We start from the raw sequence: 17,342 nt of genomic DNA, 5'->3' as shown, positions 1-17,342 counted from the left end.
TACTTTGGGGCCGATTCATCAATAGTCGAATATCGAGGGTTAATTAACCCTCGATATTCGACTGGGAACTAAAATCGTTCGACTTCGAATATCGAAGTCGAACGATTTTGCACAAATCCTGCGATCGATCGATCGAAGGATTTTTTGTTCGATCGAACGATTAAATCCTTCGAATCGAACGATTCGAAGGATTTGAATCCAACGATCGAAGGAAAATCCTTTGATCAAAAAATCACAGGCAAGCCTATGGGGACCTTCCCCATAGGCTAACATTGACTTCGGTAGGTTTTATCTACCGAAGTAGGTGGTCGAAGTATTTTTTAAAGAGACAGTACTTCGATTATCGAATGGTCGAATAGTCGAATGATTTTTACTTCGAATCGTTCGAATCGTTCAAATTCGAACGAATTTAACCAATTCGATGGTCGAAGTACCCAAAAAATACTTCGAAATTCGAAGATTTTTACATTCGAATTCTTCACTCGAATTTTGTAAATCTGCCCCTTTGTGTTCCATCATCGTTAAACCTCAATTTTCAAATATCCATTGTCCCTTGAGAATATTTCCAATCCTTAAGTGCTGCTTGCACTGTTTTCAGTGTCTGTTCTGAATAGCTTGCGGTTAGAATAATACCGTCTCTTTCCCATGTGGCTAGTGCAGATTATGAGACTAAGGTTCCTACTTCTGTCATCTTGAAGGAGAGTTTACAGTAGGCTCTTCATGGATTCCTCTCCCATTTCATAAAGGCAGGTGTTTCATATCTTCTGCACCTTTATGGCTCTCCATCAGTGGGTGGTGGTTGACATAACTTGTATAATCTATAGAAGTCATAAATAAGTAGGTCAGTTTTCAGTGCATTCCTCTAGCAAGCATGAAGGGTTATGAACTTAGGCCAGTGGTTCTAAAACGTAGATTTGGGGGTACATGGAACATTACCATTTAGGGTAAGTTTGAGTGTAATGTTAGAGGATCAATTAGGAAGATATTTGATGTCGAACACTTAGGGGGTTCTTTATTAAACTCGGAAATGTTCTCACTTTTTTCTGAAAACCATTTTGACCAAATCCGCAAAAACTTTTCCGCTCTATTCATTGATACATTTTCACAAATTTGTCTTGTGTGGAAAAAGTTATGATAAAAATGTTAAAGTCAGAATCCTACAATTTTTTCGGATTTTGGCCTCGAAACCTAGGATTTTTTTTGTAAAAGCTACGATTTTTTTAAGAAACCCAGCGCAACTCAGAAAATCTTCCAGTTGTTAATGGGACAATTTCCATTGACTTTTAAATGTTCTCGGCAGGTCTGAGTTGGAGTACTTTTTTCATCTGACTTTTAACACCATTGGACTTTAATAAAGCCCAAAAAAATGTACTGTATATACTCGAGTATAAGCAGAGTTTTTCAGCACCCAAAATGTGCTGAAAAAGTCTACCTCGGCTTATACTCGAGTCAGCTGATTTAGGAAAGCATTATATTTTTTACTGTTTTGCGCTGCTGTAATATCCGTTAGGTTGTCTGTCCATGTATTCCCCCAGATTAAGCTAAGCACTCTTGTAAAGAAATCCTCACGGCCCGTCTGATATGCCAACCCGCCCACCAACCAATGAAGAAACAGTAGGCGTGTTTAAAGATCAACTTTGTAGAAGCGCACACAGCTTAATGGAGACTCGGGAGAGAGGGGGAAGTGTAGCACCCGCATTGAAATAACCGGCACAGCACAGACGATTAGTCTTTTTTCATTCCCCCTACACTGTTACAGAATCAGCGCAATCTTCTTGCACTCGCTGACAGGCACAGAGAGGAAAAGCAGGAAGCATTGCACTTCTACAAAGATCAGCAATGCTTTCTGCTTTTTCTCACTGTGCCTGTCAGCGAGCGCAAGAAGATCACGCTGATTCTGTAATAGTGTAGGGGGAATGAAAAAAGACTAATCTGCTGTGCTGTGCTGTGCTGTACCGGTTATTTCAATGCGGGTGCTACACTTCCCCCTCTCTCCCGAGTCTCCATTAAGCTGTGTGCACTTCTACAAAGTTGATCTTTAAATATGCATACTGTTTCTTCATTGGTCGGTGGGCGGGTTGGCAGATCAGACGGGCCGTGAGAATTTCTTTACAAGAGTGCTTAGCTGAATCTGGGGGAATACACAGACAGGCAACCTAACGGATATTATAGCAGCAAAACTGTAAAAATAAAAATAATGCTTTCCAATTAAAAATAAAACATTATGGGATTACCGTATTATTGTCAAAGAAGATGCTGGGCAACACCAAATACACTCACCTGATTTTCACTAAACTTATTTTGCTTAAGTGCCAGGAGTGTGTGTCCTGCTGTAGATGTCCTAAAATGCTTTTCTCACCCTAGGCTTATACTCGAGTCAATACATTTTCCCAGTTTTCTTAGGTAAAATTAGGTACCTTGGCTTATACTCGAGTATATAAGGTAATATCACTCACAGGGTAACACACAGAACACCAAGCATTATTCGCAAGCCTTGATTCCCTCTGGTGTTCTGTCAAGTCACCACAAGAATACTTCAATGAAGCAATATGAACTTTTAACATTTAACTTTTTCTATGGATTTTATAATACTTTTTATATGTTATATATCCAAATAGGCATTGGTGATACTGTTAAGAGCCAATTGTAATAATTTTTTTTTTTTTCAACTTTTTATTTATTAAGCAGACAAAGATATCTTCCATATGTAGGTAACATGCAGTGTTATACTTGTGTAATGCCGACAATATCACATTATCTGAGTAGATTTTGCATGTACATTTCAGTCTGCTGTTTTCATAACAGTAAGAAATATCAAAGAAGAAGAAAAAGAAACATTATATGAAATAAGAAGGAAAACAGGAGGAAGGGGGGTACAAAGGGGGGGGAAAGTGGGAACTCTCGCCGTTGAAATACATTACAAAAACCACCTGAGTAGTATATCAAACTATTCTGAAAATAAAACAAAACATTTTTCAAAAACATGCGGCTCCGGTGTCTGTGTTCGCAGGATTCGGTAAATTTTGAGTGTCACACCATGTGAGCCAAGGGGCCCAGATTGCAGTAAATAAGTCTAGTTTTTGATGAACCAATGCAGTAAGTCTTTCCATCGAGGACACCCACCATATTTTCCTTTTTATTTCCACAAATGTCGGGACGCCCTCTTTCCATCTATGTGCTATAGCACACCTTGTAGCCAGGCATATCTGCGAGCATAACTTGTATTCCTTTTTGGTAAGGGAATTCGGTTTAAAGGTGAGGAGTGCTAACCAAGGATCTGGACAAATCTCCTTACCGAACAAGGTACTCAGAAGAGCAAATATCTCTTTCCACACGTTGGAAATTTGTGGGCATTCCCACCATATGTGCAGTTCGTCTCCAGTTGTTTTACAACCCCTAAAACAGGTAGGGTCGGATCCATATATTTTGTGTAACTTTGCTGGGGTCAGGTACCAGTCATACAGTACCTTGTATGCGTTTTCTTTAATGACTGTGTTGATGGACGCTTTCCTTATATGATCTAATGTGAATTCCCATTTTTTAATGTCTTGAACTGCATGGAGTCGTTTTTCCCAGCGTTCCATGTGTTTGTTTTTTTCAGGTACGCCATAGGCTCTGAGTTTAGCATATATCCAGGATATTTGGCCCTTGTTATAAGGATGTGTACACAGGTATTCAAAAAGTGTTTTAGGTTTGGGATTTTTCCCCATTTGCGATCTTATAAAATGACTGATTTGCAAGTATTTGTAATGTTCCCGAAGAGGAATGTTGCGGTTATTTCGAAGAGTGTCCCATGATAAGATACTCCCCAGGGGGGTCATACTTTGAAAGTCTAGAAAATCGTTGTCTAGCCACCAACTAAAAGATTTCGGATCATGGCCTGGAGGGAAAGCGGGGTTATGAAACAATGGAGTAAAAGGAGATGGATTTGAGCAGAGAACTTCTTTATATTTAAGTCTCAGTTTATCCCAAAGATTGATGGAATGCTTTAAAATTGGATTTGTAAGAGCCACGGGGGGTCTAGCTTCCCGTGGGACCCACAAGTAAGTCTTAGGAGATTGAGGCGACAATATTTGGGTTTCTAAGGAGGCCCATCGGACAGCGTCTGGTGAGCAGTGACCCTTAACCAATTGAGACAACTGGGCCGCATTCCAGTAATGGCGAAGGCAAGGGAAATTCAGCCCCCCCTGTGAGGTAGCCTGTGTGAGGATCTGTCTAGCCACTCTAGGGTGTTTATCATTCCAAAAGAAACGGTACATTTCATTCTGTAGTAAATCCATGTCTGCGTTAACTATCGGTATAGGGAGTGTACGAAAAAGATAGAGAATCTTAGGCAATATTACCATTTTAATAGAGTGTAGTCGGCCCAACCAAGAGATCTGTTTCTTATGCCAGGAGTGCAAGATTGAGATAAGATTTTTAATCATTGGAAGATAGTTTTGTGTATAAAGGTCTGCCAACCTTGGAGTTAGGTGAATCCCCAAATATTTTAACGCTTTCCCTTGCCACTTAAACGAGAAATTCAATTCTAAAAGTTTTTGGATAGGCCTAGGCAGGGATATTGCTAGTGCCTCAGATTTAGCATTATTAACTTTAAATCCTGAGCAGGAGGCATATTTATTGATCTCATTAAACAGGTTCGGTAGGGATGTTTGTGGTTGAGTAAGAGAAAGCAAGGTATCGTCCGCAAAGAGAGCAATTTTATAAGTGTCTTTGCCTATTGTGATTCCTGATATATCTGAATTCAATCTAATTCTTTGGGCTAAGGGTTCCATGCATAAGGCAAAGAGCAAGGGGGACAATGGGCACCCCTGTCTCGTTCCATTTTTAATTGCAAAGGATTCCGAATAATGTCCCGTGTTGTAAACTCTAGCCGTAGGTCCATTGTATAAAGACATGATTGCTTCCCTAAAGTGGACGGAGCAACCTGCAGTGTCCAAGACAGCCTGTAGAAAGGTCCAGTCCACCATGTCGAAAGCCTTCTCCGCATCTAGTGACAGGAATATGCTGGGGATATGTAGGCTCTCGACATGGTGGAGGAGGTGTGCCATCCGTCTGATGTTATCTGCTGCATCCCTGCCTGAGACAAACCCAACCTGATCTGGATGTATCAACGTTGGCAGAACTCCAGCCAGCCTATTAGCCAAAATTTTTGCATACAATTTGACATCGTTGTTAATAAGGGATATTGGGCGGTAATTTTGACAGAACATTGGGTCTTTTGGAGGCTTTGGGAGAACTGCTATATTAGCTCTGAGCATATCCGGAGGAAGTTGCCCTTTGTTTTGTAGCAAATTGTTAAACAAGGATGTCATATGCGGGAGTAATTCCTTCAAAAATTTTTTATAGTAATGCATAGAAAACCCATCTGGGCCTGGAGCCTTCCTCGCCTTACTCTGTTTGATAGCTTCAGATATTTCGTCCCCTGTGATATCACTTTGCAATTTTTGTGAGTCCTCTATTGTTAATTTAGGCAGACGACAATGCGCTAAATATTTTTTAATTTTGTCTAAATTATCAATTGTTTTAGATGTTTTATTTCTATCGTAGAGCTTAGAATAATATTGTGCAAATTCTCCCAGAACCTCCTCTGTTTTATAGAGAATTTTCCCTTTTGAGTTTCTGATTGACCTAATTATTGTTGATGAGGTTTTTTTGGTCAGAAGTCTCGCCAGCATCGAATCTGCTTTGTTCCCTTTCTCGTAGAACATACGTTTAGTATATGTTAAGGATTTTTCAGCTTTCTCTATTAGAATCTGCTTAAGTTCTCCCTTTTTGGAAATTAGTGTTTCCAACGTGAGAGAGTCCTGATTAATCTTGTGGGAGGATTCTAGTAGAATAATTTCCTTCAGAAGTTGTTTAATTTTGGATTCCCTCTGTTTGCGGAGATAAGAGGCGTGTTTTATAAGTATCCCCCTGATCACTGTCTTATGGGCAGCCCAGATTGTCTCTTTAGTCACTTCTCCATTATCATTTTCGAAAAAATATTGTGGAATTGCTACAGTCAGTTCCTGGATAACCTCAGAATTATTTAAAAGGTGTTCGTTTAATTTCCACTCCCCTTTTGGTTTAGGGATTCCAAGTTGGAAAGCAGAGAGCATTATGTCATGGTCTGACCAAACGCACGGGATAATCTCAGTTTGTTTCAATTTATCTATAAGCATTTTGGATGCTAAAATAAGGTCAATTCTACTATAAGAGTCGTGGGGAGTGGAGTAGAATGTGTAATCCTTAGAATCTGGATTTAAGACTCTCCAGGTATCCAGAAGTGACTGGGCCTTATTCAACTTACAAAGACTTTTAGTAGCTCTAGGTATGGGATTGCCAGGAGGGGTTTTGGATTTGTCCAATGTGGGGATAAGCACCGAGTTGAAATCTCCAGCCACAACAAGTTCACCTTTCCTATGTTTATCTATGAGAGTTTCTAAGGTATTAAAAAAATCTGATTGTCACTCATTGGGAGCGTAGATAGCTACCAATGTGAGTGCCATAGCATTGATTTTGCCTACTAGTATAAGAATTCGGCCTTCGGCGTCCGAATGGCGTTCCGTGATCTCAAACGGGCACGGGTTTTACTTTTAGCTGAAGAGAAAAATTTCCTATCAATATTCTTGTGCCAGTAATTTGGTTCCTTACTTCTAACTAGATGCGTTTCCGTTATCACCAGTATTTGTGCCCCCGTTTTTAACAGATCATGGCACGCCACTCGTCTTTTAACCGGAGTATTGAGGCCTTTGCAGTTTAAAGTAGCTATTTTAAAGTCGACTACATCAGGTTTAGGCGGAGGTCTATCTATATCAAACAAGCTGTTATCATGGCTGGAGCTTCCACAAGGCGAGAGTTCCATTGGGGTTGGGGAAGGGAAAGAGAGAGAATTAGAGGTAGAGGTCATAGTAAAATAACAAAATTACAATTGGAAAATGAGTAAAACACAAAATAGAATGAAAAACACTTATTAAGCCAACTAGGTGACTCCCCAGACCCGATAGGGGAAGAAAAAAAGTCTCTTCAATGGGTGAGTCAATCAACGATAATGCCCGCAAAGGATAAGTCTTTGGGGCTAGTATGGGGGTGATGGTATCTCAAAGTCCGCCTCGGAAGACTTTGGTATCCCCTCCATTTCCAACGCGGGGAAAGTGTGAAAATACCGAGGAGTTCCCATATGGATGAAGACAGTATTTATAAGTTCCGTCGCAAGTAGAGAACAGAAAACATAACGTAGATGGAAGTAGCGGCCAAAGCGTAGCATTGTTTATTTAGGCTTAGCCTCTATTCCTAAATAATGATAAATAAAGTTATCTCACCAAGCCTCCTCGAATGGTAGCGTTGTCTCCATAAGAGCACCAAAAATTTACTCAGCTCTATCTCGTGGTTTAGGAGGCTTAAGGCGGTTCGGTTTTGGAGGAGCTGGGATGTCGTTGGAGAGATGTAGAGCGCGTAGTAGCTTCCCCTGTTCTTGCATGCTTCTGATAGTGTGGATGCGACCTTGATGAGGTACCTGTAGTGAAAATGGATGCCCCCAACGGTAGATGATCTTGTGCTGGCGTAGAAGTTCTGTAAGAGGTTTAAATTCTCTACGTCTGGCCAGCGTCGCAGGTGCCATATCTGGGAATAGTGCAATTTTATGGCCTTCCACTTCCAGTTCCCCTGACGGTTTCACTGCTGTCATAATGTCCGCCTTAGTTTTATAGAAATGCATCCGGATTATGACATCCCGCAGTTTCTCCTCCGGCCCAGGTTTAGGCCGCAACGCTCTATGAGCTCTATCCATTTCAAGCCGTTCCGGCGGGATATCTGGAAGGAGTTCCTGAAACATATCGGTAAGAAGAGTAGAGAGATCAGTTACCGTTTCAGGGATTCCCCTTAGGCGGATGTTGTTCCGTCGGGAGCGGTTCTCAGCATCTTCCAGGGCATATTGCTGGTGCTCGAGCTGAGAGAAAATGGCGGCTATGTCGCCTTCTACTTGATATACGTAGTCAGTGATTTTATCTACGTGTTGCTCCAAGTCTTCTACACGTGAGCCTAACGCAGAAATTTCGGCTGCTAGGTCTTTTGTAGTTTTGACATGCTCAGCCTTTACCATTTTCTCGATATTCTGGAACAGAAGTTGCAAGTCTTGTTTAGTTATACCTTCGGTCTCCTCTCCCTCCGCTTGCTCTCCAGCCTGGACGCCATCTTGATCTTTATGGCTTTGTTGAAAAAGGAGGCGTAGGTCATTTGCTGCCGACTTTTTTGGTTTGGGACCCATTTTTACCGATCCCTCCAGTCCTCAGTCCGTTATAGAAGTGATTAAAGGGGAATTAGCTTCGGTATTGCTGATTTAAAGCCAGTGTATTCCCCGCGTTGTGAGGAGCTCGTTTAGAATACCTCCGTCTTGTCACGTGGCTAGCTCCGCCCCCCCCAATTGTAATAATTTTAAGGGTTAAATGTGATACATTGATTGATTAATTAAGAGGTGGGACTTCCTGTGTGGATCTTTAAAGCAACTTTTCACTGTGATTTGTACACACTTGAAAAATGGCCTTTTGCTGCCCGAAACATGTCGTGTGGACGCACAATAAAGCACTGATTAGCAGGTATTCTGCTGTTTGCCTTTGATTTCCATATCCCATGATTGGAGTATATAAGGTAGTTTAAATTGTATTTTCACCTTTAAAAGTCCGACTAGAAAAATTTGGAGCTTAATAAATAACCTCTTACCAGGCCCGGATTTGCGGCAAGGCCGCATAGGCCCGGGCCTAGGGCGGCAAAAAAATAGGGGCGGCATGCCGCCTAGCCGCATTATGGGGACGCGTGTGTCCCCATTCATTTACAGCAGCTGCGCCGGCGTTTTTTCGCCGGCGCGCTGGGAACGGGAGGTGAGGTGGGCGCTAGGACCGTGCGGCCGCCTGGTCGGACCGCGCGGCCTAGGGGCGCGCCTCATTGAAATCCGGCGCTGCCTCTTACTGTCTGCCATAGATATTCTAGAAATTATGGCTATTTTTTTAAATTTGTTTTCCGTTTTAATTCATATTATTCAAATATAGCACCTAGATGACAGTGATAAACTCTTAAATTAAATAACCTGATTAACAAAAGTCAAGAAGCTGTAAAATAGAACCGTATAGATGGTGCTTGGTGGTATCCTCAGACATAATTGGTGCGTAGTGATTTCACTTGCATATTAAAATGTACTCAGTAGTCGCCTTGGGATTGCATGACGCGCATAAAATCCCTCAGCCTTCACCCTTCACCCCCTTATCTGCATTAAAGCTATTATATCTCATCAAGCTGATAAGAACCATCCACTGCAGGCTTTCAATTTCCTGACACAGACAGGGGGCTTTTAGAGCTAGAGTGTTAGCACTCAGAGTCTCAAAGTTCAGCTAAACCTATAGAATTAGATATAGGGAGTCATTGGTTCACGTGAAGCCCATTTGATAGCTTTTCATTACAAAAGTATTTTCTCTTTTTTATTTCTCTGTCTGGTATATTTGCTTTACCATTAACATGCAGTATGTCCAGGTCATTTATTAATAAACATACTGTTTAAATAACTGAGTTCTATACACCTGTTATTGAATTTGTTTTTAATTCCCTACAGATTCCCTCCCAGCAGGGGAGATTTGCAGGATATCCTCATATAACCTCGGGTGTGTTAGGACAGCATTTATTCTATGCAGCAGATTGCCTTTAACTAATAATATTTACCCATGCCCATTAATGATGGGCGCATTTCTCCTGTTTCACTTTGCCAAAAAAATTGCGGATTTCTAGCAAAAAAACCTTGTGAATAAATTCGCAAAACTCCTGCGAAAATTCGGTGGCATCAAATCATTTTGGACGTGCGTCTGAAAAGTCGTTTGTGTCAATTTCGATGCAGGCATTAAAGTGAATGGGCGTCCACATAGTGTTGATGTGCATTGATTTTGAAGCGAACAACTTTTCAGACGCAAGTTCAAAATTTTTTGACGTGGAAATTCGCAGCGGATTCACGATAGGCAAATTTATTCGCCCATCACTAATGCCCATATTTAATACCTATAGGTAAACCTATAATAAAAAAAATATATTTCTATTACTGTTGTTTTTGTTTGTTTTTCAGGAGGAATGAACTGAGTCATGAAAACCACATGTCATGCTTCTTAGCAAGGTGTTAAAAATTAAATCTAATGTTTTTTTACCTTGGTAGAAGCTTTTTGTTCTGATTGTTAATTAAACACAAGGAAAATAGAAGATTGTAACTAAGGTTAAGAGATTTAGAGGGGCCAACGGAACTGAAACTGATATGGGAATCCATAACTATGCGCTAGGGAGTAAAATTACTCCATAACTCTTCTGCTGGTCAAGCGTTCCTACATTAGAGACAGACTCCTGCTGGTATTTCCTACTGTTTTATTGCATTGTTTGTTTGCTAATATTGTAACAGGAAGAAAAGGCTGCTTTCTTGCTTGAGCAATGGCCAATCCTAACTGTCTGCTACACAGTAAATATCATATCTGCCACACAGCTTTGCTGCTCTGTGATATTGAGAATAAAAAGGTTGTAATGACTAAGACATTACAATGGATTACACAAATATGCTCTTATGTGTAGTTTACCAAGTTATACACACACATACCTTTGCAGCTATTTTAGTTTTTGAGGTAGGCAACACTGAGTATGTATTTAACATACTGCTTCTCTATGGAGCATCCCACCTAAAGGTGGCCATAGACGCAAAGATTTGCTCGTTTGGCGATCGTTCGGCCCTATGGCCGAACGATCGGATTACAATGACAGCGCAATGGGCTCCAGCGGGACAGTCGGGACAAAATTAAACCTGTCTGATCGACCAAACGACTGATCTCCGCCGGACCAAAAATGTCGGGACTCTCCACACACGTTCCGAAAATCGTACGAATCCTCGATTCGTACGATAGGATCTTTGCGTCTATGGCCAGCTTAAGCCTTCATATGTCTTAATAGTTTGGAGAGATAAATATAAAACAGGCATGATGTGACCAGTGCCCATGGAAACCAACTGTCTTCTCTAGGTTCTATGAGACCCATCAATCAACGCAAGTAAAATAGTAGCCACAAGAGATATGTATAAATTCAGATATACAGAGAAAGAAGGTTCAGTACACATAGAAATAACCGGAGCATGGCCGGATTATCTGATATTTTCAACTGAGAATGGTAGCACGTGCAGTTGTAGAGAGATGAAAAACTGAACATAATGCTATACCTTGGAGCATCTGGAGGAGTTCTGTCTCTTACTCCAAGATTCTTGGCTGTATTCGGAACCCTTGCACCCTGCAAAAGAGAAAGCAGAAACAGAAAAGAGTTATAATATAGCAATACATTCTTCCTGAGCTCATTATTTCTTTGTACTGGGAGAAAGGATAGAAATAAATAATTTTTTTGATTCTCACACTTTATTCTACTTTAAACAATCTACTTGTTTTGTAGATATTCTAGAGTATCTTCTGTATCGGGGCAATCCTTATGTGAACAATCCATTTATTTAGAACTATATAATGTGTGTGACTCAGCAATGTGCCAAGGAACAAAGTAGATCATGGCTGTGGCAAATGTTCTAGTTCAAATGTTCACAATGGTGAGTTAAGGTCTACGGGAATAAATAAAGGCTGTATAGTTTATTTACAATCACAGGTGCAAATGCAGTTGTGCAAAAATGCTGTTCACATTGATGCCATTTATTAAAGGAAATGTGTCCAGAGTATTCTCCTTGCACTTCCTTAATGTGGAATTGTGTGGCTTTTTATGCACTTGTTTTTGTATTTTTTGGCATTTCAGGGAGTGGAATAAATGAATTAAGGTTCACGTTGTCCAGTTTTGAATAGCAGAAACAGGAAGATTTAGACATATGATATTCAAGGCATACTCTCCACACAATGCACTGACCACTGTCCTCCCTTTATGTCTTGTTCCACCGCTGCATTAATTAAGATGAAACCTCCCATACTAGTAAATGACCCCTAATATGCGTTATCAGAGCAAAATTAAATAACCACTTTGTAGTCCATCTCAATAATAGCCAAGTGCAATTGGATATATTACACACATTTTCAGCCATCATAAATTACATTGGTCAGAAATTATTCTGCCAAACAAGTAATGTTTCAGAAGGCAATGTTATCAGAGCTTAATGCATAAGGTAATGGGATTCATTTCTCCTGTAATTCTTTTCAGAGCTGCATCAGCTGCATTCACCAGCAATTGTGTTGGCTGGCAGGATGGCTGAGTGCTGTAATGTGCTGGAGGTGCCAAGTTTAGCTAAATCTCATACCCCTTCTCCTATTAGAATGTAAATTCTTAAGAGTAGGGCCCTCTTTGTCAGTATTTGTATACCATATGTAATCTGTTTTTTATATTTGATGTATACACCCTTCTAAGGTAGAGTGCAGAGGAACAAGATGATAGCTTTACAAATAATTGTTAATGATAACAAAAAAAAGGGAAAGGATGGCTAACAAAAAAAAGAAATCTACTGAAATAACTGAAGTATAAACTTGCACCTATTTCTAAACTAGAAAGATACACCTAGAGCTAAAAAGAGCAATACACACAGAGAGCTAAACTAGCAAGAAATGCCTAGAGTTAAACTAGAAATAAACCCCTAGAATGAAACTAGAAAGGTACACCTAGAGCTAAAAAGAGAACTATACATCTAGAGCTAAACTAGCAAGATATACCTAGAAATGAACTAGAAAGATACATCTACAACTAAAACAAAAATATACATTTAAAGCTAAGCTAGCAAGTTACACCTATAATTAAACTTGAAAGATACACCTAGAGCTAAACTAGCAAGATCAACCTAGAACTAAACTAGCAAGATATACCTAGAGCTAAACTAGCAAGATATATCTAGAGCTAAACTAGCAAGATACACCATGCGCTAAACTAGAAAGATACACCTAGAGCTAAACTAGAAAGATACACCTGGTCGCTAAACTAGCAAGATACAGCTAGAGCTAAACTAGCAAGATATACCTGGAGCTAAACTAGCAAGATATACCTAGAGCTAAACTAGCAAGATACACCTTGAGCTAAACTAGAAAGATACACCTAGCGCTAAACTAGCAAGATACACCTAGAGCTAAACTAGCAAGGTACACCTAGTGCTAAACTAGCAGGATACACCTAGAGCTAAACCACAAGATACACCTAGAGCTAAACAAGCAAGATACACCTTGTACTAAACTAGCAAGATAAACCTAGAACTAAACTAGCAAGATATACCTAGAGCTAAACTACCAATATATATCTAGAGTTAAACTAGCAAGATACACTTAGAGATAAACTAGCAAGATACATCTAGAGCTAAACTAGCAAGATACACCTAGAGCTAAACTAGCAATAAACACCTAGAGCTAAACAAGCAAGATACACCTAGAGCTAAACTAGCATGATATACCTAGAGCTAAACTAGCAAGATATACCTGGAGCTTAACTAGCAAGATATACCTAGAGCTAAACTAGCAAGATATATCTATAGCTAAACTAGCAAGATACTCCTTGAGCTAAACTAGAAAGATACAACTAGAGCTAAACTAGAAAGATGCACCTAGAGCTAAACTAGAAAGATACAGCTAGAGCTAAACTAGAAAGATGCACCTAGAGCTAATCTAGCAAGATACACCTAGAGCTAAACTAGCAAGATACACCTAGAGCTAAACTAGCAAGATATACCTGGAGCTAAACTTGCAAGATATACCTAGAGCTAAACTAGCAAGATATACCTAGAGCTACACTAGCAAGATATATCTAGAGCTAAACTAGCATGATACTCCTTGAGCTAAACTAGAAAGATACAACTAGAACTAAACTAGAAAGATGCACCTAGAGCTAAACTAGAAAGATACAGCTAGAGCTAAACTAGAAAGATGCACATAGAGCTAATCTAGCAAGATACACCTAGAGCTAAACTAGGAAGATACACCTAGAGCTAAACTAGCAAGATACACCTAGAGCTAAACTAGCAAGATATACCTGGAGCTAAACTAGCAAGATATACCTGGAGCTAAACTAGCAAGATATACCTAGAGCTAAACTAGCAAGATATATCTAGAGCTAAACTAGCAAGATATATCTAGAGCTAAACTAGCAAGATACTCCTTGAGCTAAACTGGAAAGATACAACTAGAGCTAAACTAGAAAGATGCACCTAGAGCTAAACTAGCAAGATGCACCTAGAGCTAAACTAGCAAGATATACCTAAAGTAACTAGAGGCTAAACCTGGTACTAACATACAGTACATCTAAAGCTAAATTACTGGCTAAAATATAGAGCTAAACTGGAAAGATTAACTGCACTTAAACTAAATCAAATCATTTAGAGTTAAAGTAGACAGAGGTAGTATGATAACATAAAGTTAAACTACTCCAGCCATAGTCAAACAAGTAAGAAAAAGCATTTACTCTCCTCCTAAACTGGAGACTCTTTTTATTCCTATATAAATATATACATTTGATATAAAAATTATATAAAAAGATCTATTAAAAGAATTAAAAAATACACATAACGCTTAAGGAAATGTAGATGAAAGTACAGGTATGGGTCCATTATCTGGAAACCGGTTATCCAGAAAGCTATGACTGACGGGAAGGCAATCTCCCATAGACCCCATTTTAAACAAATAATTCAAATTTTTAAAAATGATTTCCTTTTTCTCTATATGAATAAAACAGTACCTTGTAATGGACCCAGCTAACATATCATTAATCCTTATTGGAGGCAAACAACCCTATTAGGTTTAATTAGGGTATAATTTTTTAGTAGACTAAAGGTATGGAGAGCCAAAATGCAGAAAGACTCCTTATCTGGAAAACCCCAGCATTCCGCAGAACAGGTCCCATACCTGTACTATCTATTTAATTTCGGCCACATTTCGCCCACATTTACAATCAGTCACATCAACTCAGCTTTTCGTACAATGAGGGAATAAATAATTTACACAAATGGGAATATATACTGTATGTAATAAGCCCATGGCTAGAATGGGTTGAAGATTTATTCAGTGTAAGTACAGAACCTTAGCTATAAGCAGCTGCTGACATGTAGACTTATATAAAGGTCTGTACATTGCTTAGTCTTTAAATACCGACTAGCTAACTCCTTTCAAAATAACTACATCTTTACAGTACATTCAGTTGTTTCAAGCTGACTTAATGCTATCAGTGAAATGGTTGTATACATGGCTTTGGCACTCTAGAACTAAAAAAGCAAAGACTATTGATGAAATAATTTATGCTATCAGGCCTTGCAGCAAAAGATCCATTAATAGTTGTATTACAATACCTGTTAAAGTGATGTTAGCTCAGAACTTTCTGGTGCCGTTTCATGTTAAGTCACATAAATAAGGTATAAGCCATACATATGCAGTACAGGGGTTATCCGGAAACGCATTATCCCGAAAGTTCCAAATTACGGAAAGGCTGTCTCCCATAGGGCCAAATTCACTAACCCCTTCACCAATTTACTAAAAGTGTCCCTGGCGAAAATTCGCTAGCGAAGTAGATAGACTAGCGCAACTTTGCAGCCTAAAGCCAGGGGTTTGTAAACAAAAAAAAAGTCCCTTTTCTTTGTAATAATAAAACAGTACCTTGTACTTGATCCCAACTAAGATATAAATAATCATTACTGGAGGCAAAACCAGCCTATTGGGTTTATTTAATGTTTACATTAAGTATAAGATCCAAATTATGGAAAGATACGTTAACCAGAAAACCCCAGGTCCCGAGAATTCTGTATAATAGATCCCATAACTGTACATACCAAAATGATCCACAGCCCTTAGCCTTCCAACAATTCCTGAAAGGGTCTAGAACCATACTGTATTTCTTACAAAGAGGTTAAAACATAACTTTTATTTTAACAAGATGGAAAGGTTCATTTCATTTCATAGAGAGACACCTTTAACATTTTGAGTATATATTTTGAGTGTTATCCCTGGTGACTTCTGAACTACGATTTTTTTTATGTTATTAAGTACAAATTGGTCTACCCTATGAATTCTGAAATGCTTTGACTAGCTATCCAAATAAAAAGTCAGAAACATAACGGCACAGTGTGAACATTTGCTATATTTTTAAATACTGTGATTTATGACAATTGAGGAAATTTAATATAGAGTGACTTGTAAGTTAAAAGGCATTCAGAGACGCCCACTGCTGACCTGTTTTCTCAAGACATCTGTAGCTTGCATGATATAGCGTGGGGGCAGTCCATGACTTCTGGCAAGTATAAGAGCCTGCTCCAGGGTCACACCTAAAGTGCAGCTGCAAAGAATGCAAAAAGTATTGTTAGAAAATAGGGCAAAATGCTTAGAAGATACAATGAACCCAATGCCAGTCCCAGCCAGTCACTGTGCATTGGGTTATCATCTGTAGGGAGTTCTGTGTATGATTAGCCATAAGAGATTAGATGGTTTATATCTATATATATATATATATATATATATATATATATATATATATATATATATATATATATATATATATATATATATATATATATATATATATATATATACCTTTAAAATAAGAAGATATTACTGTGTTCTAAGTTGTGTGTGTAGAAATTTGAAACAAACGTTTAAAAAGCTGATTATTCTTTGAATGTAAAATATGACTTTAATATACCATATAAAAACATAATCGATATATTTATAATTCTCCAATGGGTATCCGCACTCCAAGGCAATATAGATAAAGAGAGGGGTGCACGGTAATTTTGCAAACACCAATAGTTTCCAAACCAGCACTCCCTTTAGTGAAAATTTTTTAATTTTTATTGTTACATAGTATCTGCTTCCAACGTTTCGGCCGAAACGTTGGAAGCAGATACTATGTAACAATAAAAATTACATTTTTTCACTATAGGGAGTGCTGTTTTGGAAACTATTGGTATATATATATATATATATATATATATATATATATATATATATATATATATATATATATATATATATATATATATATATATAGCTCCCACCCCTCCCAGCTATAGTCAGGTGATCCCACTGGTGTCTAATAAAAGGGCAGCCAAGTATGGAGTTTTACTTTGAAAGCAGCTAGTAAGTTGCAGGTAAAACTTAGTCCCTTTGTAAAGTGTATAATTAAGCAATAGAATTCTTAATGAATCAGATGAAAATTAAGCGTAGGACTGGCCAGATATGGGATGACTTTGACGTAGTTGGCCAGCTTAAATATATTGCAATATATGGATATATGGACAAACAATCCCTGTGTTGTTTAAAGGGTAAGGCATTTTTCAGTAGCAGTATGCACAAAATGTCTCTGTCTTAAATATATTGATAATGGGTTGAGTGCAGAGGACTCTTGTATTT

At 38.8% G+C, this 17,342-nt stretch overlaps 1 protein-coding gene across 1 annotated transcript in view; it reads right to left on the bottom strand.

Moving 5' to 3' along the window:
- Positions 1–442: 442 nt before the first annotated feature.
- LOC108719737 (phosphatidylinositol 3,4,5-trisphosphate-dependent Rac exchanger 2 protein-like) overlaps positions 443–17,342 on the bottom strand; it is a 191,465-nt gene continuing 174,565 nt past the window's right edge. The window contains 3 exon segments of the mRNA XM_041567702.1: positions 443–818; positions 11,210–11,277; positions 16,167–16,269. Coding sequence (XP_041423636.1) covers positions 773–818; positions 11,210–11,277; positions 16,167–16,269 — 217 coding nt within the window. The 3' untranslated portion in view covers positions 443–772.

Source organism: Xenopus laevis, chromosome 6S (genome assembly GCF_017654675.1).
Source record: "Xenopus laevis strain J_2021 chromosome 6S, Xenopus_laevis_v10.1, whole genome shotgun sequence".
NCBI lineage: Eukaryota > Metazoa > Chordata > Amphibia > Anura > Pipidae > Xenopus > Xenopus laevis.
This window is presented reverse-complemented; position numbering and strand designations above follow the sequence as displayed.